This window comes from Puma concolor, chromosome A2, assembly GCF_028749965.1.
Source record: "Puma concolor isolate L17-30 chromosome A2, mPumCon1.1.hap2, whole genome shotgun sequence".
In the NCBI taxonomy this organism is placed as follows: Eukaryota; Metazoa; Chordata; class Mammalia; order Carnivora; family Felidae; genus Puma; species Puma concolor.
In genome coordinates, this window is record NC_141668.1 from 153,876,142 (window position 1) to 153,898,710 (window position 22,569).

A 22,569-nucleotide genomic window follows, 5' to 3' on the forward strand; every position below is an offset into this window, starting at 1 on the left:
AGGAATTTTCCTACAGAAATACTTCCACAAGAGTGCAAAGACAGCTACAAGGACACTCATTGAATTATTATTGTAATAAATAAATTAGTGTCAGTAGGGAAGTTAAAAAATACATTATGATTATGTGTAAATATTATGCCGTCTTTGAAAGGAATTCTGTATGGACAGATACATGGCTAAGGCATATAGTTTAATGGGGAAGAATAGCAAAACAACAAATGTTGAATGATCCTACTTGTGTGAGAAACTGGAGTAGTCAGAATCATAGAGACAGTTGAATGGTGGTTGCCAGGGGCTTGAAGGAAGGGAGACTGGACAGTTAATTGTTTAATGGGTACAGAGTTTTAGTTTGGGAAGATAAAAGGTTTTGGAGATGGGTGGTGGTGATGGTTGTATAAAACGTGAGTATACTTGGTGCCACTGAACTGTACCCCCCAAACAGTTTAAAAGGGTGAATTTTAGGGGTGCCTGGGTGGCTCAGTCGGTTAAGTGTCTGACTTAGGCTCAAATTCTGATCTCACAGTCGTGAGTTCAAGCCCTACGTCGAGCTCTGTGCTGACAGCCTGGAACCTGCTTCAGATTCTGTGTCTCCTTCTCTCTCCCCTGCTTGGATTCTGTCTCTCTCTCTCTCAAAAATAATAAACATTTAAAAAAAAAAATTTTTAAGGTGAATGTTCCATTGTTTCACACATTTCATCACAGTTTTTAAAAAGGTGAGAGAAACAGCCAATTTTACTGGGGGAGATGGGGGGAAGCAAAGTAATACATATACAGCCTGATCCTGTTTATGTAAAGAATAGAAAAATGCATGGAAGAAAATCTGCAGGATGAAGAGACTAATAATGGTGGTCATTTTATCACACTTACAACCAGTTAAAAATCTTTATATTTTTAAAGGCTAAACAGGATATCCTTTGGCACTCCATTCCTCTGCCTGGCGTTGAAGCCTCCTCTCTTTGCACTCCTTCCATGAGCACAGGCTTAGTATATGCCCTTATCGCCTCGTACTGTCAAGTCCCTCCTGTGACCTCCATTTCCCAGTGGACTCTGGAGGAACTGTAGGGCAGTGGGTAGAGAACAGCCCACGTTTGGGGAGTGCACTGCATGCGAGCCAGGCAGGAGGCTAGATGTTTTACTCTTGTTCCCACCTCAGAGCACCTCTGTAAAACTGTACCATGCCTGGTATACAGATAAAGACAGGCACCAAGAAGAGGTAACGCACCGTTTTTACCCCAGTATAAAGCAGGCCTTAACTTTGCCAGGAGAATTTTTTGAGGGACGCCTGGGTGGCTCAGTCAGTTAAGCATCCGACTCTTGGTTTTGGGTCAGGTCATGATCTCATGGTTAGTGAGTCTGATCCCCGAATTGGGCTCTGTGTTGACAGTGCGGAGCCTGCTTGGGATTCATTCTGTCTGTCTGTCTGTCTCTCTCTCTCTCAAAACAAATAAACTGGAGAAAATAAAAATAAAAGAATTTTTTGATACAGCCCAATAAAAATAAAAGAATTTTTTGTATAAACTTAGAGTACTTGGAAAGTTGGCCTCCCTACAATATTTATTGTTTTTAATTACACATACACATTTAGTTATTATCTAAACAAAATGTATTCCTTTAGAAGTTCTACTTTTTACCCACATATTTCATGAATTCTGTTCCAGCTTGTCTGTGTGCATCTTTGCCATTCTCAGAGGCACATTTGGAGGTGCTCTCCTCCTTTTTCAAAAAAAATTGTAATGTTTATTTTTGAGAGAGGCAGACAGAGTGTAAGCAGGGGAGGGGCAGAGAGAGAGACAGAGAGAGAGAGACGTAGAATCCGAAGCAGGCTCTAGGCTCTGAACTGTCAGCACAGAGCCCAACGCAGGGCTCAGACTCATAAACCAAACCGTGAGATCATGACCTGAGCTAAAGTTGGACGCTTAACTGCCTGAACCAGCCAAGCGCCCTAGAGGTGCTCTCCTCTTGAACATTTCCTTCTCACTTCTTAGTGGTAGAGATGTGACATTGTTACCGGAACCGCTACCCTGAACTGGTTGTGATCTCTTGGGTGTGATCCTGCTACTGTGTTGATATATGTATATTTTTCTAAGTAACAGTATTACATACCATATAATGCATCCCAAAAGGAATGCTGTATCCTTCATCCTCAGTGTAGCTTCCCCTCCCTACTGGCTCGCTCTTCCTCTCTCTCTCTCTCTCTCTTTTTTTTCTTTTTAATGCTTATTTATTTATTTTTTTTTAATTCTTATTTATTTTTGAGAGAGCATGAACAGGGGAGGGGCAGAAAGAGAGGGAGACAAGAGGATTTGAAGCAGGTTGTATGCTGAGAGCAGAGAGCTCGATGTAGGGCTCAAACTCACAAACTGTGAGATCATGACCTGAGCCAAAGTCAGACGCCACCCAGGTGCCCCCTCACTGGCTCTTCAGTCTTCCTGAAAGTCTTCTCACCTTGGCCTGTTTTAAAGGGCACCACTGCACTGGGTTAAGCTCTGGGGATGGAGGGAGGAAGCAAGCTCTTCCTGGTGTTGGTTGTGATGATATACCCCACAGGTACTTGCCTTGGGATCAGGGAGGCTGTAGCACATTACCATTTTGCCATTTTACATGGGAGGTTAGAGGGGAGATGAGGACATCTTTTTACCCAGAAAGTTTGTTGGACCTGACCGTAGTCCACATCTGGCTCAAGTGCACCTTGGGTTCATTTTTCTGTTTACAGACATTTTCTCCACAATCTTTTTCTTTTTTTTTTTTAATTTTTTTTTTTAATTTTTTTTTTTCAACGTTTATTTATTTTTGGGACAGAGAGAGACAGAGCATGAACAGGGGAGGGGCAGAGAGAGAGGGAGACACAGAATCGGAAACAGGCTCCAGGCTCTGAGCCATCAGCCCAGAGCCCGACGCGGGGCTCGAACTCACGGACCGCGAGATCGTGACCTGGCTGAAGTCGGACGCTTAACCGACTGTGCCACCCAGGCGCCCCATCCACAATCTTTTTCAAGGTTGTGTATTTGTTTTTAATGTAAATTTGCATAAGTAGGGTTCTCTTCTAAGTGAAATTACACTAATTCAATTTTACAAGTAAGGATTAAGCTATGGTGACACATGAGCATTATCATTATATGCTGGCTAAAAGTTAATATTCTAGTAACAAAAAGTTTTTGTACTTAATGCCTCTGAGATGCCACTTAGTTAAGATTGAAATGGTTGGGAGGACGAAAGCTCCTAAATGTGGTCTTCAGGTCAGAACAGACAGCAAAACAACCATGTGATTAAACAGAAGTCATGCCTTGGTTTGATTTTAAATGTTCATGAAATGTAGCTGTTGGTGAAGATACATAGCACCTACAGCATCCTGCCCACAAAAAAATAGAAGTAACAGCTCCAGCAGCTGCTCATGGGACCCTCACTATGCTAAGTCTTTCACCTGTGTTCTTTTTGTTCCTGGGGTAATCTCATCCCACTCTGAACTGAAGGATTTGAGGCTTTGGGTTGTTTTTGAAACCCTTGTGACTTGGAGATGGAGCTCTAGTACCTGCTGTCATAAACTCCTTAGGACAGCCGGAATCAGTCTGGGCCTCTTGGGCTGCTTCTGCTTGCTTTCTGTTGTAGAGAATTCACAAAACTTTCTTTGCACTGCTAGGTTTGTTTGCTTGTTTTAACTCATTCTTGTGAATGTATTTAACTGAAAGTCATAATTGATCAAAATGGGAGGTTATTTAGTTTTGTTCTGTGTATCCATCCATTTATCTTACTTCAGACACTAATACATGTTTTAGAAATTGAGTGTCCAATCCCAGGCCAAGGAAGATTAAAACTTTTCTTTTAAGGAGATAAGATGTGTTAGAGACAAAGAAGCAGAACACCTGGCTAGTGTTGCTATTTCTGCTCCAGACTTTTCTGTCCCTAGCTGCACACTCAGAAATGAGGGGCCCCATGGGTTGTGTGAGCTCTGTCTTACTCTTTTGGGGAATGTAAAAATCTTGCATCCCCCTTCAAAGCTTGTTTTATAAGAATAGTAGATTATTTTTGTTTAACAAGTATAAAACTCATGCTAGATGCGAATTTTTACTGTAACCCTCCTCCCTACCTTTTTTATCTGGGATTGAGATCCCAGGTCTATACAACTTTGGTATCTTTGCTAAGGCTGCAGCAACTTTTGTCTTGGGATTAACCTAGCTCCACGCCTGCCTTCTTTCACTCTGATGCCCATTTGTTTAAAATGTGCTTGAAACTTGGTGTCTGTGGACTGCACCTTTAGCTCATTCCTCCCCTTTTCATGAGCAACAAGTGATGCTCTATCTCTGGAGTTCTCAGTTTAGCTTCTTTTACAGGGTGCTCTGTGGAGGTGTGTGAACCCAGCACCTGTTGGTTCTCATGCTAAACAGAATCATACTGTTTCCTTGAGAGACTGTCTATAGAGTTACCCAACAAAGGAAGAGGAAGGGTGGATATAGAATACCTGACCAAAGAATGTATGTATATTTTTTAAAGTTTGTTTGCTTATGTATGTATGTATGTATGTATGTATGTATGTATGTTTATTTTTTGAGAGAGAGACACGGAGTGTGAGCAGGGGAGGGGCAGAGAGAGAGGGAGACAGAATCCGAAGCAGGTGAGCTTGTGAGATCATGACCTGAGCCAAAGTCAGGTGCTTAACTGACTGAGCCACCCAGGTGCCCCTAAAGTTTATTTATTTTGAGAGAGAGTGAGAGAGAGAGCACCAGCATGGGAGGGGCAGAGAGAGAGGGAGAAAGAGAATCCCATGCAGGTTCTGCACTGTCAGTGCAGAGCCCGATGTGGGGCTTGATCTCATGAACCACTGTGAGATCATGACCTGAGCCGAAATCAAGAGTTGGCCGCTTAACCTACTGAGCCACCCAGGTATCCCAAAGAATGTATATTTGTATGAGCTTGAACAACCTGACAGGAAAAACATACAGTACTCTTAAACCACTTAATTGCACACTGCTGAGATTATGGTCTCCTAAATGAGTTCCTAATGAACATTTTCAAGTTTTCTGCTATTATGAGTAGAGGTTTTACATGTAAGGCAGTGAAAGATGTCCTTCCATGAACAGTATATCTTCTCTGAGGTGAGTGCTTCTGGAGGAGAGATAGTGGAGTTGGTTGCCAACTCCCTGCTGAGGGTCTGGGTTTCTCTTCATCTATGTTCTTATTGCAGAGTATGCGAACACAAGTGTCTTTTCCCCAGGTCCTTTGAGCTGCCCCTGCCCCTGCCCCTTGTAGTATCTATGCTTGGCTTTATGGGACAAACACAGCAACACCTTCACAGGGTTGCATGTTTGAGGACCTTAGGGTTGATTGGGATGCTGCACCTACCTTGAGAGCCCAGGGGAAGACTGTAAGCACCAGATGCAGAATCCTGGGGCATTTGGAAGTGTGGACCTTGCAGAGAGGTGCCAGGTGGGAGCTGACAGACTCTGGGCCCTGAAACACTGATGGATGTGGCCAGCAGGTCTAGGGCAGGTGAAGGCTAGGAAAGGAGGAAACAGGCTGCCCTCTTCCAGGAATGATTCATTTCACTCTCAGAAGAGTGTGTGTGTGTGGTTTTTTGTTTTTATAGAGAGAGCATGTGTGTACAGGGGGGACAGAGGGAGAGAGAGAGAGAATCTCTCCATGCCCAGCCCAGCACACAGAGTTGATGCAGGGCTGATCCCACAACTGTGAGATGAGCCGAAATCAAGAGTCGGATGTTTGACTGAGCCAGCCAGGCACCCCAAAAGAGTGTTTTTATTTTGAAAATACTGGAGGTTCTTTGCATAGAACCAAAGAAAGGGAACACAGTGGCAAGATGTCAAAAGTGAAAGTGCCCCATTGGCCTTCCCTCCCAGTCCTCAAAATGTGCTCTTGAGCGACTGAAGTCACTGCCCTTCTCACAAGCTGGCTGATTCCAAAGAAGTCAGTGTATGATTTGCTTCAGAACTGTGGATGTGGTTGAACTTGATCTCCTCAAAGTTTCTTAGTATTTTGCTATGCTTTATTTTGGAAAGAAATCTCAGGACTTATGGAGGATGACTGGCAAATGGCTCTATGTTAGGACAAAGTGCTGTGACCTGTGCCAGTGTCAGGAATTTTTTCATGCCCGTATCTCATTCTTTTTCTGGCTGGTCGTGGAGGAACACTGAGTATACTGAGTGGTTTGTGATAAAAGCTGCCAGATTGGTGCTTTGAGCCTGGGACACTTTGCAAACCCTTGAGGAAAGTATTAACTGAGGTTTTGCAAGGACCTGGAGCAAATTGTGCCCCCTGGACATATAGGACCTGGTGCAGTGCAGGATACACTTTGGTCCCTCCATCAGCAGGTACAGCACTCAGGGTGTCGGCCTAGGCATGTCAGGGATGCCTGGGTTCTGTGGCTGCCCATGAGGACTGAATCATTTTTGGCTCCCTGTGTTTTAGAGGATGAACTCGTGTGTCATCTGGTTAGGGAACCAGCTGAGGGATGAGTAGGGGTAAACATCAACAACATGCAGAGAACATATAATCTTGCCTGAAGCCAATGGACCATTATTTGTCAGCACAAGAGAGAACTGTGACTCAAGGTAGGAAAGTCCCTCATGGATTGAGCCCTCACAGCAATTTCGGCTGCAGTCTGAAGCAGCCATTTCTGTGTGTTTCTGTTGTGTGTATTTTTTAGGGGGTGGTGGGAGTCATAGACTGCACCAAGGAGGAGGAGACTAGAAATGAGAATTGCCCTTGAAAGAGGAGTAATGGGCTTCTTTCTAAGGAGGACTGAGAATTCTTGGTGTATGTATGAAATACATTTAGTTATTTAAAAGAAAATGTGATTCTCAGATAAAGAAGACATGTGACACCTTAGAATCAATAATTTCAATTTCCTTGAAGGAGTCGTGCTATGCTTTTAGCTAAAAAAAGCTTTTTAAGTTGCTAAAACTTTGTAATTCTATCAGTGTAACTCTGATGAACATATTTCTAGGTAGGCTGAAAGTTCCTTCTCATCCCCTTCCATTTTGGGACCCTCTAGTCTTTCATTCCAGAAATCTAATTTAACAAGGCAGAGAGATGGGGTAATGTGTCATGCTGGTGGTTCTAGAGAGGAGAAGCATCTGAGAGGCTGCTGCTTCCCTTACAGAAAAGCTTGTCTGGATTTTTGGAACAGAATCTGGTGTTTTATTTGTTCCTCAGCATTGGGGGAAGGATCTGTGTTATTATGGCTTTAATGAAACAGTTCCATGTACAACTTACAGCTTTTCACTTATTAGAACTAGAATAAAGGGGCACCTGGGTGGTTCAGTCAGTTGTGCGTCTGACTTCAGCTCGGGTCATGATCTCACGGTTCGTGAGTTCGAGCCCCATGTCAGGCTCTGTGCTCAACAGCTCAGAGTCTGGAGCCTGCTTTGGATTATGTGTCTCCCTTTCTCTCTACCCCTTCCCCACTTGCTCACTCTCTCTCTCTCAACAATAAATAAACATTAAAAAAAAATTTTTTTTAACTAGAATAAAATGCTAACGAGGGAGAAAATGAACACCTAGTCTTGGACCACAGGCATCTGTGTCAAGTTGATGCAGAGATTGTGTCTTGTCTCTGGCCCTGCTGCTTCAGTGGAGCCAGTGCCTACTATGGCATTGGGAGGATGGGGGGAGGCGGGGCAGACAGACACCTTGCCAGCCCGCCAGCCAGGCTGCAGCTCCTTTAAGGTTAGGACTAGGATTCCAGCCATTCTTAGCAGTGACTCTTTCATCTCAGGTATCTGGTTTTTGTGGTGACGTATACCTGTTATGGTGACCTCAGTACCTGGCACCTCAGTATGCCCATCATGGCCATGTCTACTCCAGAGGGCTGTTGTAAGAGCAAGGGTGTTACAGAACAGACTAAGTGCTCCAAAATGGGAGCTCTGGTCTCTAGCATGTTTGTATCACGTTGTCATTGAAGTTTGAGGAGTTGGTTACTTCCTTTTCTGATCTTCCAACACCTTGTATACACCTTAGGGTATGTGGGGGTTGTTAACATATGGTCCATCTCCCAGGGTCTTCATCATGGAGTGGAGCTCTGAGCATGCAGTGTGGGCTAGGGCAGTGTTGGATGAGCTTAAAACCTTCAAGAGCTAAACAACTATCTGGGTTTTTCTATTTTAGTCTTAGTGATTTCTTTTCTTTTTTCACCTCTAATATTTTTCCTCCCTGTTGTAAAGATAATATATGCTCTGAGTTTGAGACTATTTCAAGAAGTTTGGGACATTTAGAAAACTGAAAAGAAAGGAATAACATCTTACTACTTGGTACAAGGCAGATCCAGGTTTTGTGCTGTCTGAAGTTTATATAATGTAATATGAATATATATATATAATTTATTTATATAAATATATAATTATAACTGCCATCTTTAAACAAAAGAATTTACAATTATGAAACCAAGTAGGTAGGAAAGTGAGGATCTGTTTAGATTGAAAAAAAATCAGAAGATACACATTTCAAAATCAGACAAATACTACAACTGCAATACTTTTCCCCCTACATTTTGAGGCAGCATTTTGATTACCTCTTCAGTGACAACAGTGTTATAATGTTTCTATAGAAAGGGCATACAGTTGCTCCCCTAGGTTGATGCTCATCTGCTTTCTCTTGTTGACAACTTAGAACAGTTTCTTTCAGCTTCACAACTCATCCTATGTCATGTAAATTTTTAGAACGTTGTCAAATTTGGGAAACCTGTATCAAGTTTTTTTCACACCTGAGCTGGGAGACTTGGAGGCATTCAACTTTTTTTTTTAAGTTGCCATTTTTAGGTGCACCTGGGTGGTTCAGTCTGTTAAGCCTCTGACTCTTGGTTTTGGCTCAGGTCATGATCTTACAGTTTTGTGAGTTTGAGCCCTGTGTTGGGTCTGTGCTGAGTGTGTGGAACCTGCTTGGGATTCTCCCTCTCTCCCTGCCTCTCTCCAATTCATGCTCTCTCTCTCTCTGTCTTCCTCTCTCTCTCTGAAAAATAAATGTTAAAAGAAATAAAGTTGTCTTTTTTTAACATTTATTTATTTTGAGAGAGTGCGAGCAGGGGAGGGGCAGAGAGAGGAGAGAGGGAATCTCAAGCAGGCTTTTGCGCTGTTAGTGCAGAGCCCGATGTAGGGCTGGAACTCACAAACCATGAGATCGTGACCTGCACCAGAATTAAGAGTTGGATGTTCAGCTGACTGAGCTACCCAGGTGTCCCAAGGCATACAGCATTTTTAATGCAGTGGCAGTGACGAAAGGGCCTTGGAAGGGGGTGGGACAGCCATGACCTCTGTGAGTAGCTGGTACTTTTTTAAATTTTTGTGTGTATGTGGTAAAATATACTTTACGTAAAATTTACCATTTTAACCATTTTTATTGTATGATTCAGTAGCATAGCTGGTACTTTTTGACAGTCTTTTTCTCTATAATTCTTTGGACATAGTTGAGACAATATAGATTATACAATTTTTATATCTTGCTTTCATTTAAAAGAGTATATCATAAGCATTTTTTCTCAGATTGTTTAAAAATTGTAAAATTGATAAACTTTTTATAATATCTCGATAGTTCATCATGCACTCTTCTGTTACTTGACATGGAAGTGAGTGCGATCACAATGGGGTATAAGAGATACCTTGATCTCTGTGGTGCAGCGGTGGGAGTTTTCCTGAGGTTGGTACTTTGATGCCCTGTACTCAGATGGGTCAATCTGGTCAGCCTCTATCCTTGCCTCCCACAAGGCACATGTTGACAGCTTTCCTCTTACTTCCTGGCTTTATTTTGCTAAAACTCCTTTTTGTGTATTCATTTTGTTATCAGGGGTTGTGCCTCATCTGGTACCCAGCTTCCCCAGAAGTCCAGGTCATGCAGGGAATGATTTTCCTTCTGCATTGTCTTGCTGAGATAACTTACTTAAATAAAGCTGGATGGCAGACCCACCAGTGTTGCTGAAAGAGGCCTTCAGCAGAGACTCAGCACCAACCCATGGCCATTCTTTGCTTTGCCTGCAAAAGATGGGGATGATCATCTTGTAGTGATAACTTTGCAAAGTAAAAGGTTTGAGTCTTTGGGATGTGAACTTTGAACCAACACAATTTCTGATTGCTAGTTAGTATATTTGTTTTAAACTATGATAGAATTTTAATCTTCTTGAGGCCACATTTTTAAAGTTTATTCTTCAGTGACCATTCTTTCCCTGCCTGATTTTCTACAAGAGATAATTTTCCAGGAAGTTGATTGTCATTACATTAAGAGCTTAAGCTTTGTTTACATGAAATGTTTCCACATCACCAGGTCCCACATGAGTGTTAGGTGCAGAGTCCTTCATTTATATTCCTCAGTTATTGTAGACTTGATAGATGGGGAATTATAAATGCAAAATTAATACCAGTCGGTGCTCAGAATACATTTTGTAAAGTGTGTTGCATGCCTCGTTTTAATAATTGTACCCACTGTATGTATGATTGGTTTGGGTTTGGATAATTGCAGTGGTTGCCTTTTGAGTTCTCTTGTTAATCTGTGTGTGACAGGTGTTCATGACGCAGTAGTGATTTTGAGGCACATCCTGTGAAGTGCCTACTCTGTTCGTGTTCTTCTGGACTCTGGAGATTCAGCAGTGAACGGAGCGGTCAGAAATCTCTGATTTTATGGACCTTTGTTTTTTGGTGGGGTCAGGGTCAGGGATAACAAAAAATAAACAAGACAAATAATAAAACATAGTATGTTACATAGTGATAGGTACTAAAGAGAAATAAAGCAGGGTTGTATAAGGGAGTGTGGACAGGGAGATATGTTACTTTCAGATGGGGTAGCTAATAAGGAAGGCCTCATTAAAGAAGTCATTTTGGGGCGCCTGGGTGGCTTAGTCGTTTGAGCGTCCAACTTCAGCTCAGGTCATGATCTCACGGTCCGTGGGTTCAAGCCCCGCGTCGGGCTCTGTGCTGACAGCTCAGAGCCTGGAGCCTGCTTCGGATTCTGTGTCTCCCTCTCTTTCTGACCCTCCCCCATTCATGCTCTGTCTCTCTCTGTCTCAAAAATAAATAAACATTAAAAAAATTTTTTTAAAGAAGTCACATTTGTATGAAGAGCTGAGGAGGTAAGAGAGTAAGCCAAGGGGGTACCCAGGGGAGAAGTGTACAAAGCAGAGGGAATGGCAAGTGCAAAGGCTCTGAGGTGGGTGTATTCCAGGCATGTTTGAGAAATAACAAGGAAGCTAGTATAAGAGGAGCCGACTTGATGCTGATTTTTCTTTCCTTCTGGGTGTTTTACAAGAAAGGCTTATTAAGGGCCTTCATGCTTCTGTTTTGCTTGATTGTAAAGGATGTTTTGCTTTGACTTTATAAGAATTAAAAGAGATAACCATGCAATTGGTTGTAGTCTGTGAGTAGGGGCGCCTGGGTGGTTCAGTCGGTTAAGAGTCCAATTCGTTTTTTGGTTTTTTTTTTTTACAATTTTTAAATTTTAACTTGTTTTATTTTTTATTTTTTAAAATTTACATCCAAATTAGTTAGCATATAGTGCAACAATGATTTCAGGAGTAGATTCCTTAGTGCCCCTTACCCATTTATCCCATCCCCCCTCCCACAACCCCTCCCGTAACTCTCAGTTTGTTCTGCATATTTATGAATCTCTTCTGTTTTGTCCCCCTCCTTGTTTTTATATTATTGTTTCCCTTCCCTTCTGTTCATCTGTTTTGTCTCTTAAAGTCTTCATATGGGTGAAGTAATATGATTTTTGTCTTTTTCTGACTAATTTCACTTACCATAATACCTTCCAGTTCCATCCACGTAGTTGCAAATGGCAAGATTTCATTATTTTTTTTGATTGCCAAGTAATACTCCATTGTACATATATACCACATCTTCTTTATCCATTCATCCATCGATGGACAAAGCGTCCAATTCTTGATTTCCGCTCAGGTCATGAGCCCCGAGTCGATTTTCTGCCTCTGCCCCTCCCCACAGCTTGCGCACGCATGCGCATACTCTCTCAAAATAAATAAATAAACTTAAAAAAAAAAAAAGTCTGCCAGTATTAAGAGCCTCATAAAAATTAGGCTTTCAAAGTGAGCACATGGCTTTAGGATTAGCATTGGGTGTCATGGATTTACAAGGGGAAATTTGGCTATCTCTGAAAGTCTGTACCATCTGGCAATGCCTTCACAGAAAGGGAGGCGTCCGCACTTTGACCAAGATGGTGACGCAGGCTGACCTTGGCAGGAGTGACTCAAAGATGCTCAGTGTAAGGCAAATGACCCGAGTGAGAACAGATGGGAAGGTAAATTTCATCCAGTGCATTTGCATGTAGAAACTATTTAAAAGCTAATACGATCTTTTTAAATACAATTTTTTTCTGATTATTAAAATAATATATACTTATGAAAATTTGGTAAATTAAAAAGTATAAGAAAAAATTTAATCCCTTTATTGAAGTGTAAATTATATACAATAAGATTCATCAATTTTAAGTCTAATTTTATGAGTTTTGACAAATTTATGCAGTCATATAATTACTGCCCCAGTCATAGCTAAAACACTGTCATTACCCCTAAAAGTTCTCTTGGTCCCCTTTGCAGTAAATCCTATTCTTCTACTTCTGCAACTGCCTATCTACTTTCTATAGTTCTGCTTTTTCTAGAATTTTGTATAAATGGCATCTTATAGCACATAGTCTTTTCTGATTGGCTTTTTTTCACTTCTGATGCTTTTATGATGAATCTTTGTTGTTGCATGTATCAGTACATTCACTTTTATTACTGAATAATATTGCATTATATGGATATACCACAGTTTGTTTATTCATTCACCCATTTGATGGATGTTTGGGTTTCCACCTTTTGGCTGCTGTAAATAGTGCCTCTATGATCATTCATGTATAAGCCTATGTGGACGTTTGTTTTAATTTCTCTTAGGCATATGCATATGTAGGATTGTTGGGTCATATAATAAGTATATGTTGAACTTTCTAAGAAACCGCCAAACTGTTTTCTGAAGCGGCTGTTACCTTTTTGCATTCCTACCAGCAGTGTTTAAGAGTTCAGTGACTGACCCTGGTGGTGGAGTCATGGGTTATGTGCAGATGCCGTATGGTGGCGGCTGTGGGGCTCAGGGAGAGCAGGTGTAGATGGTGAGTGTTGATTTTCCACCATCAGGCTAGTGTGCCTCACAACATTCCCTATCACTATCCAACCCTGGGGCTTTTCTTGAGGCAAATAAGTGGCCCCAGCAGACTCCATTTGTAGCCTCATTAAACTAAATTCTAGATGTGTGAGCTAACGGCTCAGGGCTTTTCATGAGTCATAGTTGTTTTATTTGCAATATTTTAGAAGCTAAGATTATTAAGGTGTTGTTTCCAGTAAATTCTTCAACCAGTTTGACAGATTTAGGGAGATGGACTGTGGAGGAAATCTGTGTCCTGTCCTAGGATGAATTATGTTGTTTTCCTTACCTGTTCAGAGTTCATGGGCCAATGTGAGGCAATGTGGAAAATAAAATAGATGCTAAATCTGAAGGCAGTATTTTGTTTTCCACCCCCCCCCCCCCCCTTGGTACAGGGTCCACACATTGCATGGACATCTCAGTAACCATTAATACTCTAGGATTCTTGGGAAACTGGGCCTTAGACTTTGGATGTTTAAAAACCATTGAGAGAACCCTCTGCTCAAACCACATGTGGAACAGAGAAAGAGCAGGTGAAAAAGCAGGTGTTTTGGGTACTTTTCTTCCTTCTGGCCAGGTTGAGGCCACTAATACGCTGCTCTGTAATCCTTGGGAAGTTTGATTTCTTCAATTTCCCACAGAGATAGGGCCTATAAGGGAAGCTAGACTGGAAGCTCCACTTCTTTGTCTGCACCCCAAATGTAAGAAATATGTAGTACAGTGAAGCCATACATATGTTCATATTGAGAGATTGAACATAATTGAAATAAAACAATCACAAAACAGGACTTACATTATTATGTGCAATACAATGATACTTTCTGTTTTTTAAGTTTATTTATTTATTTTGAGAGAGAAAGGCAGAGAGGAGTGAGTGGGGGAGAGGCAGGCAGAGAGAGAGAGAGAGAGAGGGAGAGAGAGAATGAATCCCAAGCAGCCTCCGCACTTCAGTGCAGAGCCCGATGCAGGACTCAAACTCATGAACTATGAGATCATGACCTGAGTTGAAGTCAGACACTTAACTGACTGAGCCACCCAGGTGCCCCTATTTTTTTTCTATATGATTAAAACAAACTAGTATTCACTAATTGCATTACACCACCCACAGAGTAGAGATCTACTTCAGGCCTCTCTTCTCCATTTTAGAAACCAGAAAACTGGAACCCAGAGGGAGCCAGGGACTTGGAGTCTTTCTCTAAGCAATCAAGTGGCAGAAGTGGGACTGGAACCCGGCTTCACCTCATTACAGGATAATCACTTGTCTCCCTAACATCACCTCACATTTGGCAGTTTCCTCTGTCATCAGCTTGCCTCAGGCAAGGGTTGGCCTTATTTTTCTTGCATCTCTACCCAAGATGATGATTACTCTCCAGTGAGCAATGTCCTACGGACTGCCAGAGTTGGGTGCTGCAGGGAGGGTGGCAAGATGCCATGTCATACCCAGCAGCTAATGAATACACTGAGGACCTGGGAGTAGATGGAGACATTCACCTGGCCTTTTGGCCTCTAGCCACACTCCTGCACCATACTAGAGAGTGCTATGAAGGACCGGCTTTTGTTTTTGAGCTTTGGGGTGGAGGTGGGTAAAAGATGCCTGGAGAGAGATATTTTTCTATTTAATTGAATAAATTTAAGGAATCTTGGACAGAGTTGGAAAGGGATTTGCATTGGTGTTAGCATTACTGACAACGAAAGCAGTTTATACTCGTATGAAAGGTTTGGATTGTTTCTAAAGCCTGGACCATGAGGAGCATCTTGTGCAATAACAATTTAATAATTATGGTACCTGGTTCGTGCTTGGGTACTTACTGGCAGACCGACTGTGAGTCAGTACAGTAGCTTTCCTTTGGTATTGCTCGTACTCCTGAGGTCTTTTCAGTGGGTTATTATGAACTGGTCTGTGTAAACCTGGAGAAAGGGCTTGTGTGGCCAAGTATACCAGAGCTCCACCTTCTGGAGAGAGTCTGGAATGTCTGGAATGTACTCATTCTTTGAACTGATTGTCACAGAACCCTTCCCAGCACTTGCCCTCCTGAGGGCTTCTGTGATGCTGAGAAGGTGGTGCCAAGAGAGGAATCAGGACCTTTGATTTTCATCTCTTTGCATTTGGCACCCACAGTCAGTTCTCTCTAAAAAGAGATTAATACCAGTTGAAACTCTTAAAGAGAACTTTATAAATACATAGGAAATAATACAAATATAAATATAAAACATAGGGGCGCATCTGGGTGGCTCAGTCGGTTGAACATCCAACTCTTGACTTCGGCTCAGGTCATGATCAGATCATGAGGTTGAGTCGTACATGGGGCTCTGCGTTAACAGTGTGGAGCCTGCTTGGGATTCTCTCTCTTCTCTCTCTGCTCATCCCCCGCTTTTGCGTGCACGTGCGCGCTCTCTCTCTCTCTCTCTCTCAAAATAGTAAATAAACTTAAAAAATAAAAAATATAAGTACATGGTGAAGGGACTCTCACAACAGGCTAAGTGTCCCATGGATGTAGGAGTACTGTATGAAGGTACTAATGCCAGAGACCCTGGGCACTAGAGGTGGCCCTATGACGGCATCCAAAAGATTGAGGTTCATTTGGGAGCTTATTGTCCCTGGCCCTTCCCTCACCTCCCCAAAGCAGTGTCATTGTTTGCAACAGAGAGAATAGTGTCTTCCTCACAGAAGGTATCTCAAGGACCAAATGAGGTAAGTTCCTGTGATGAGCCAACAACATTTAATAGGTGCTTTACTCACCTTAGAGGACAGTGGACCCATCTTTAGCAGACCTATTCTTACCCAGCATGTCAGCTGGGGTAATGGAAACTGGAAGAGTTGCCATTAAAAACCCTGTATGGGGGCGCCTGGGTGGCTCAGTCAGTTGAGTGACCGACTTCGGCTCAGGTCATGATCTCACAGTTTGTGAGTTCAAGCCCCACGTCAGGCCTGGAGCCTGCTTCCGATTCTGGGTCTCCCTCTCCCTTTGCCCCTCCCCCTCTCATGCTCTGTCTCTCTCTGTCTCAGAAATAAATAAACATAAAAGAAAAAAAAAGTAAAAAAAAACAAAACCCTGTATGTTTGATGAAATGGCCTACATGCTGTTAAGTAGTGGTAGTAGCAACCATGTAGTCTGTAAATTATAGACAGGAAACAGACCTAGCTTGACATGCCTTGAAGTGGTTAACAATTGTGTAGAGGTCGCTTTGCTAAGATCTGGGGTGTTTAGTGATGCAAAGTCAGGTCTAAGGCCTAAACCTCAGAGTGGATGAGAGCCCTGATTACGGTAGGAGCACAGCTTTGGTTTAAAGGTGTGCCCCAGCTTTTGGAGATCAGGATAGAACTGATAAAAATAGTCAGTGACCTAGAACACCGTGTATCTTTTTAAATGGAGTTAGCCAGCCTTGATCAGTTGTTTTTAGATACAGACGTTAATCATTAAAGCTAGGCCCAAGCTCCACTGCTAATAAGGTTAATGGGGCTTGTCTTTGGCCTTGGGGTGGGGGTGGGGGGTGGACACCCTGGGGGAGTAGATCTTACTAGATGGTGACTAAGCAGATTTTCCTTTTAACTGCATTTTATAAAAGTACAATTAACGACTAAGAGTGAACCCTAATGTAAACTATGATGATGTGTCATTGTGGGTTCATCATCATTTGTAACAAACGTACCACTATGGTGGGAAATATTGGTAATGGAGAAGGCAACACATGTGTGGGAGCAGGTGGTTATGTGTGCAGTCAGTGTATCTTCCTCTCATTTTTGCTGTGGGCCTAAAACTACTCTAAAAAATAAAGTTAAAAATATATATGCATGGAGTTAATCTTATTAGAAAATGGTAAGATTTAATCTGAATTATTAGCCTTGAAATGGGACTTTACCTTATGTGGCTTTGCGTTTTTCCCGCCCATCTAACGCCGCTGTCGTGGTGGGAGGGCACTGGCTGTGTGGGTACACCCGGAGCCAGTCGCTGCCTGTCGGCGTCTGGCCCCGCCCCGCGGGAGCTCTGGCTGTTTGTTTCTGCGGGAGAAGGCGGGAGAAGGCGGAGCCGGGGTGGGCGGCGTGGGTGGGGCCCGGCGAGAGCACAGGCTGCTTGTCTTTCCGCTGGAGGAAGGCTAGTGGCTCTAAGGCGGTTTCCAGGCCGCTTCCAATGCCAGTGTCTCTCTTTGCTTCCGGCAGAGCGTCCTGGCCCGCGCGACTGAGGAGTCAAAGCGAGACAGACGGACGCACGGACAGAAGACGGACGGAGGACTCGCTGGCCGCTGGACCCCGCCGCCTCCCCCTTCTTCCTGCCGCCTGCGTCTGGAGGATGAGCCCAGCCTTCAGGACCATGGACGTGGAGCCCCGCACCAAGGGCGTCCTGCTGGAGCCCTTTGTCCACCAGGTCGGGGGGCACTCATGCGTGCTCCGCTTCAATGAGACGACCCTATGCAAGCCCCTGGTTCCGAGGGAGCACCAGTTCTACGAGACCCTCCCAGCTGAGATGCGCAAATTCACTCCCCAGTACAAAGGTGAGCCCCCGCTGCCATAGGGGTCTCCGCTGGCGAGGAGATGCAAGGCGGCACTTCGCAGCCGGGGAAGGCGCGGGCAGCTATCCCGGGAGCCCTCCCCTCCTTCCTCCCCACTCTGTGTTTTCCCTTCTCCTCTTGGCCCTCAGCCCAGCACCTCACACCCTCAGTTTGCAAGCCCTGGTAAGATTGCTTAATTCTGTTTTGTTTTGTGGATTTGTTTTGAGTTTATTTTTGGTGGAAGTGTAGTTGTGTTTTATGTTCAGGTATCTCTTGATCACAGTACCCCATAGGAGTCCCCCCACCCCCGCCCATGGGAGACAGCGGGGGAAGACTTTGGGAGGATTTTTCCCAGAATGCTTGCCGCCTGCTTTTTGTCCTCCAGGAAACCAGAAGCCCTGGTGATTAGGTAGGCTGGGAGCAGGGTTGAGTCAGATGGAATGCAGGAGTGGGAGGCCTGTGCTGATTAGCTGAAACCCTTTGCTATTACGGAATGTCCCTGAAATTGCAATGTTTTGGCAACTCTTTGATTCACATATGGTGACTCTCTCTTTCTTTTTGTAATGCATTTTTGGGGGGACAGCATTAGCCATCATCATGGTGTGGACTTTCCTGGGAATGGGGGATATTTTGTAAATCAAAGAACCCATTAAGGAAATTAAATTTACATTGCCTGGTTGTACAAAAGACTCTTGAACAACTTAGGTTCTTCTGGGACTGTTGAAACATGCTCTTTGAAGACAGAATGTACTGGGCGCCTCTCTCTGTACTCTGTGAATATGCATGTGTGTTGTGGTTGGGGGTGGGGGAGTTGAAGGCCCTCACTTGGTCCTTCTCTGTTGTTTTTTCCAGGACAAAGCCAAAGGCCCCTTGTTAGCTGGCCACCCTTGTCCCCCTTTTCCCCCTGGTTGTTTCCCCGTGGCCACAGGGAAGTGTGGTCCCCTGAATTCCCTACCCAGGCTCCTCTGCTCCTCTGCGCCCAAAGACAGGGACCACCTCAGAAGTGTCATCTCTCTCTGAGCACGCATTCCCCTGCAGCAAGCGAGCAAGCGGGCGGGCAGCAAGGACTGAGCAAATTGAGTGATCCCAGGCCAGAGAGGCCTGGGAGGAAAGGTGTTCAGCCAGTCGGTTGTAAGGCGCTCGTCGGCACCTGCTGAAACGCTCCCACCTGACAGCCCCCTCCTCAAAGACTGTCTAATTACACATGGCAGGTTCTAGAGACTCAAGGGGGAGAGCTGCTTTCGAGGCCACCATGCGTCTGTGCTCCCGGCCCAACCTTATTTGCCTTGTGTTCATTTTGTTCTTTTGTGACTGCAAAGACCAATAAAGTAACATGTTTGAGGACAAAAGGCTTGGGGTGCCCACCCGTGTGGGGGTGCTGCAAGAAGCCTTTGCTAGGGTGTCTGTTGTGCTGTGTGGTTTGTTTTGTTTGCTCCTTTATTATTTTGTTTTGCTTGCCCAGTCTTCCCTTACCCTTGGACCCTTCTTACCCTTCAGGGCAAACCTTTGTTCCCAGTGTTCAGGCTCTGCTCTAAAGCAAGTCTCAGGCCGCCGGAGTTTCTGTTTAGGGCATCAAAAATTCCCGTGAGATATAAAGAGCAAATGTTTTTACGTCTCTTTTAGGATTAGAAGAATTACATAAAATTTAATAAACATTTTCAATAATGGAAAAATGTGTCTTGTAATTCTTTGGCTCTTGCCTTGTTGAGTGCATCAGAGAGGAAGACTCTCGGCCATGTTTGCTCCCTAATCGCTTGTCTTGTATGGTGTCATCTTTTCTAGCTGTTTTGATATTTGTTAGGTTTGCAGATGAGTTTGGGGCCTCTGGCAACATAGAGACTAAGGAACAGGGTAAGAAAAAACCAAATGTTACAATCATGTTATTTATAACACATCATCTTTGGAATTAAAAGTTCTTTCTGCTCCTCACCCCCCTTCCAGGTGTGGTATCAGTTCGCTTTGAAGAAGATGAAGACAGGAACTTGTGTTTAATAGCATATCCATTAAAAGGGGACCACGGAATTGTGGACAGTGTAGACAATTCAGACTGTGAACCAAAAAGTAAGCTTCTGAGGTGGACAAACAAAAAACATCACGTCCTAGAGACAGAAAAGAGCCCCAAGGACTGGGTGAGACAGCACCGGAAAGAGGAGAAGATGAAAAGGTGGGTATAAACTGAGAGGGGAACCCTGGACTCTATGGGAGGGGAGGTGTCATGGGATCTTAGTTATAGTCCGGTCGTCTGGAGCTAGAGACTCAAACGATGGTGCCTTGTCACTCAGTGGCCAGGTCCCACATGGCAGCTTCTTTGTAATGATTCTCGGTTAGGTCATGCCATTTTGGGTAAACAGCTACAGTGGCAGCTGTAAAAGAGTTTTAGTCACTCATTGCTCCTGCAGCTGCCCTGTGCCAGGCCCTGTGCTACGTCCTGGGGATGTCGCAGTGGCCAAGGTGGGAACTGTCCCATCACCTCAAGTTACTCATTGATGGTGGGAGACAAAATGGTCAGTTGGGCATCCCCGGAATGTAGGATCCACTGACACAGAGCCTTCCAAGAGCCGGTTCTTGGCAGAACTGGTAAAAATATAAATAATATATAAAAATTGAGAAGTGTTTATAATGTGGCTAAGTAGGTGGGCTTATTCCCATGGGATTTCAGTTCAGCTTTTCCCAGTCTCCAGCATTTGGAATCAGGGAACTTGGATGTAGCAGAAGCCAGGGGACAGTACTGCCTAGAAAAAAAGGGCAGTGAGGGTTGCTTGGGGGTGGGGGGGTGTGCAGTGGGGGAGGCAGAGGCTGTTCTTGCATCTTAGGTTCTCTTGCTATAGAAAAAACAGTGATCTGGCCCTTTAATTTTTTCAGAGTCAACTTTCTTGAGGTATAATCCACTTAGAATAAAATGTATCCATTTGAAGTGTTCAATGTGTACACTAAAACCACCACCACATCAAGATCTCAAACTTCCCATCACTCCAAAAGTTTCTTCATGCCTCTTTGGCCCTGAATTCTGATAAGATGTTGTGATTTATTGGCTCCTTGTCTCTTTACAGCCATAAGTTAGAAGAAGAATTTGAGTGGCTAAAGAAATCTGAAGTCTTGTACTACAGCGTAGAGAAAAAGGGGAATGTCAGTTCCCAGCTTAAACACTATAACCCCTGGAGCATGAAGTGTCACCAGCAACAGTTACAGAGAATGAAGGAGAATGCAAAACATCGGAACCAATACAGTATCCTTTGCTCACAGGGTATCTTTGCCTTGGGGATAGGGGAGGGTAGGTGAGATCCTAGGAGCTCAGAGAGGTTGGGTTTATTTTCTAGTCATGGTTGTGCCAGGGCACCCTTTGTGGTAACCATAGGCAAATACCACTCCCTCAGGAACAAGGGCTGGTCTGGGAATACAGGTGGTGGGGAGGCGGTTGAGGGCCACCTCATGGAGGGACCAACCTGCATCAGGGAGGCTTTAGCCTAGAGTGCAAGGGGCTGGTTTGTGTTTTCAGACTCCTACAGAAGTCCCTATCCAGATAGTGCTTCCTGCCAAGAATGGGAGTGGCAGATGGGTGCTTACCTTTCAATCCTGGTTCACCAGACTGGCACATGAATAAAGCATGGGGCTTCCCCCCCACCCCCCAGCTTTTTTTTTTTCACTTAGTGATTTCTTTTTAATTTAATTAATTTATTTAGTTTTTAAAGTTTATTTATTTTTAGAGTGAGTATATGTGCATGCATGAGCAGGGAAGGGGCAAAGAGAGTTCCCAAGTAGGCTCTGTGCTGTTAGCACAGGACTCTATTCCAGGAACCGTGAGATCATGACCTGAGCTGAAACATAGGTGCCCCTTCTTTCTTTTTTTAATCTTGAGGGGGTAGTTCCTCAGAATTGAGTATGTTTTTTTTTTTTTTTTTAACTTTTTACTAGGGAAAATTTTACACATATTAAACATAGAATAATACTTTGAACTTACAAGTACCAGTCACCCAGTTTCGGTGATTAACCTACTTATGTCAGTTTTGGGCCGTGACTGTCTCTTATACCCAGCATCCCCCAGCCGAGCTGTTTCTTTCTCCCTTTCCCTTTTTCCCTTTCCCCCTTTCTCCCTTTCCCTTTCTCTTTTCCTTTCTCCCTTTCCCTTTCTTCCTCTCCTCTCCTGTCCTCTCCCTTCCCCTCTTTTCCTTTCTTCCAGAGGGAGGGAAGGAAGGGAGAGAAAATCCTAAGCAGGCCCCCGTGCTGTAAGCATGGAGCCCAGTGTGGGTTTTGAACCCATGAACCATGAGATCATGACCTGAGCTGAAACTAAGAGTCAAATACTCAACTGACTAGCCACCCAGGTGCCCCCAGCCGAGCTCTTTCTGAAGTGTGTCCTGTGTCATTGCATCCATACACATCTCATCATGCATCTTTAAGAGATAGGGGTTTTCTTTTAATTAAGTTAGAAAACGAGAACGAGTGGGGAAGGGGCAGAGAGAGAGGGAGAGAGAGGATCCCAAGCAGGCTCTACACTGTCAGCTCAGAGTCCGATGCGAGCTCAAACTCAAGAACTATGAGATGATGACCTGAACCGAGATCAGGGGTTGGACGCTTAACTGACTGAGCCACCCAGGCGCCCCAAGACAAGGGTATTTTTAAGATGTGAGCTCCTTAAAACTGGACAGTAGTGCCTTATTGTCAAGTATCTAGTTTGTGTCCACATTTTCCTAATTGTCTCATAAATATGTTTTTACTGACGGTTGGTTTGAATGGAGAGCCAAGTGAAGTCCACACATTTTTGGTTGAAATGTTTAAGTCTTTTTAAATACCCTTTTTATTTTTTCATCTTGGAAATTTCTTGTCAAAGAAACTAGGTCTTCTAAACTTTCCCACCATCTGAATTTTACTGATTACATCCCTGTGGTCTTTTACATGTTACTCTTTTCTCTTTGTTTCCTTTAGGTTTTGATAATTTGATCTAGAGGCTTGGTCAGAT

At 43.8% G+C, this 22,569-nt stretch overlaps 1 protein-coding gene across 4 annotated transcripts in view; it reads left to right on the plus strand.

Moving 5' to 3' along the window:
* IP6K2 (inositol hexakisphosphate kinase 2) overlaps positions 1–22,569 on the plus strand; it is a 30,998-nt gene that overhangs the window by 4,969 nt on the left and 3,460 nt on the right. For 2 of the 4 annotated variants that reach the window (XM_025915734.2, XM_086698274.1), the window contains exons 2-4: positions 17,284–17,615; positions 19,554–19,776; positions 20,663–20,838. In XM_025915734.2, the coding sequence (XP_025771519.1) occupies positions 17,414–17,615; positions 19,554–19,776; positions 20,663–20,838 (601 nt within the window). In that variant the 5' untranslated portion in view covers positions 17,284–17,413. Of the gene's footprint in view, positions 1–3,008; positions 4,470–17,283; positions 17,616–18,769; positions 19,464–19,553; positions 19,777–20,662; positions 20,839–22,569 lie in introns of those variants that run through there. The other 2 variants (XM_086698272.1, XM_086698273.1) reach the window with 2 other exon arrangements.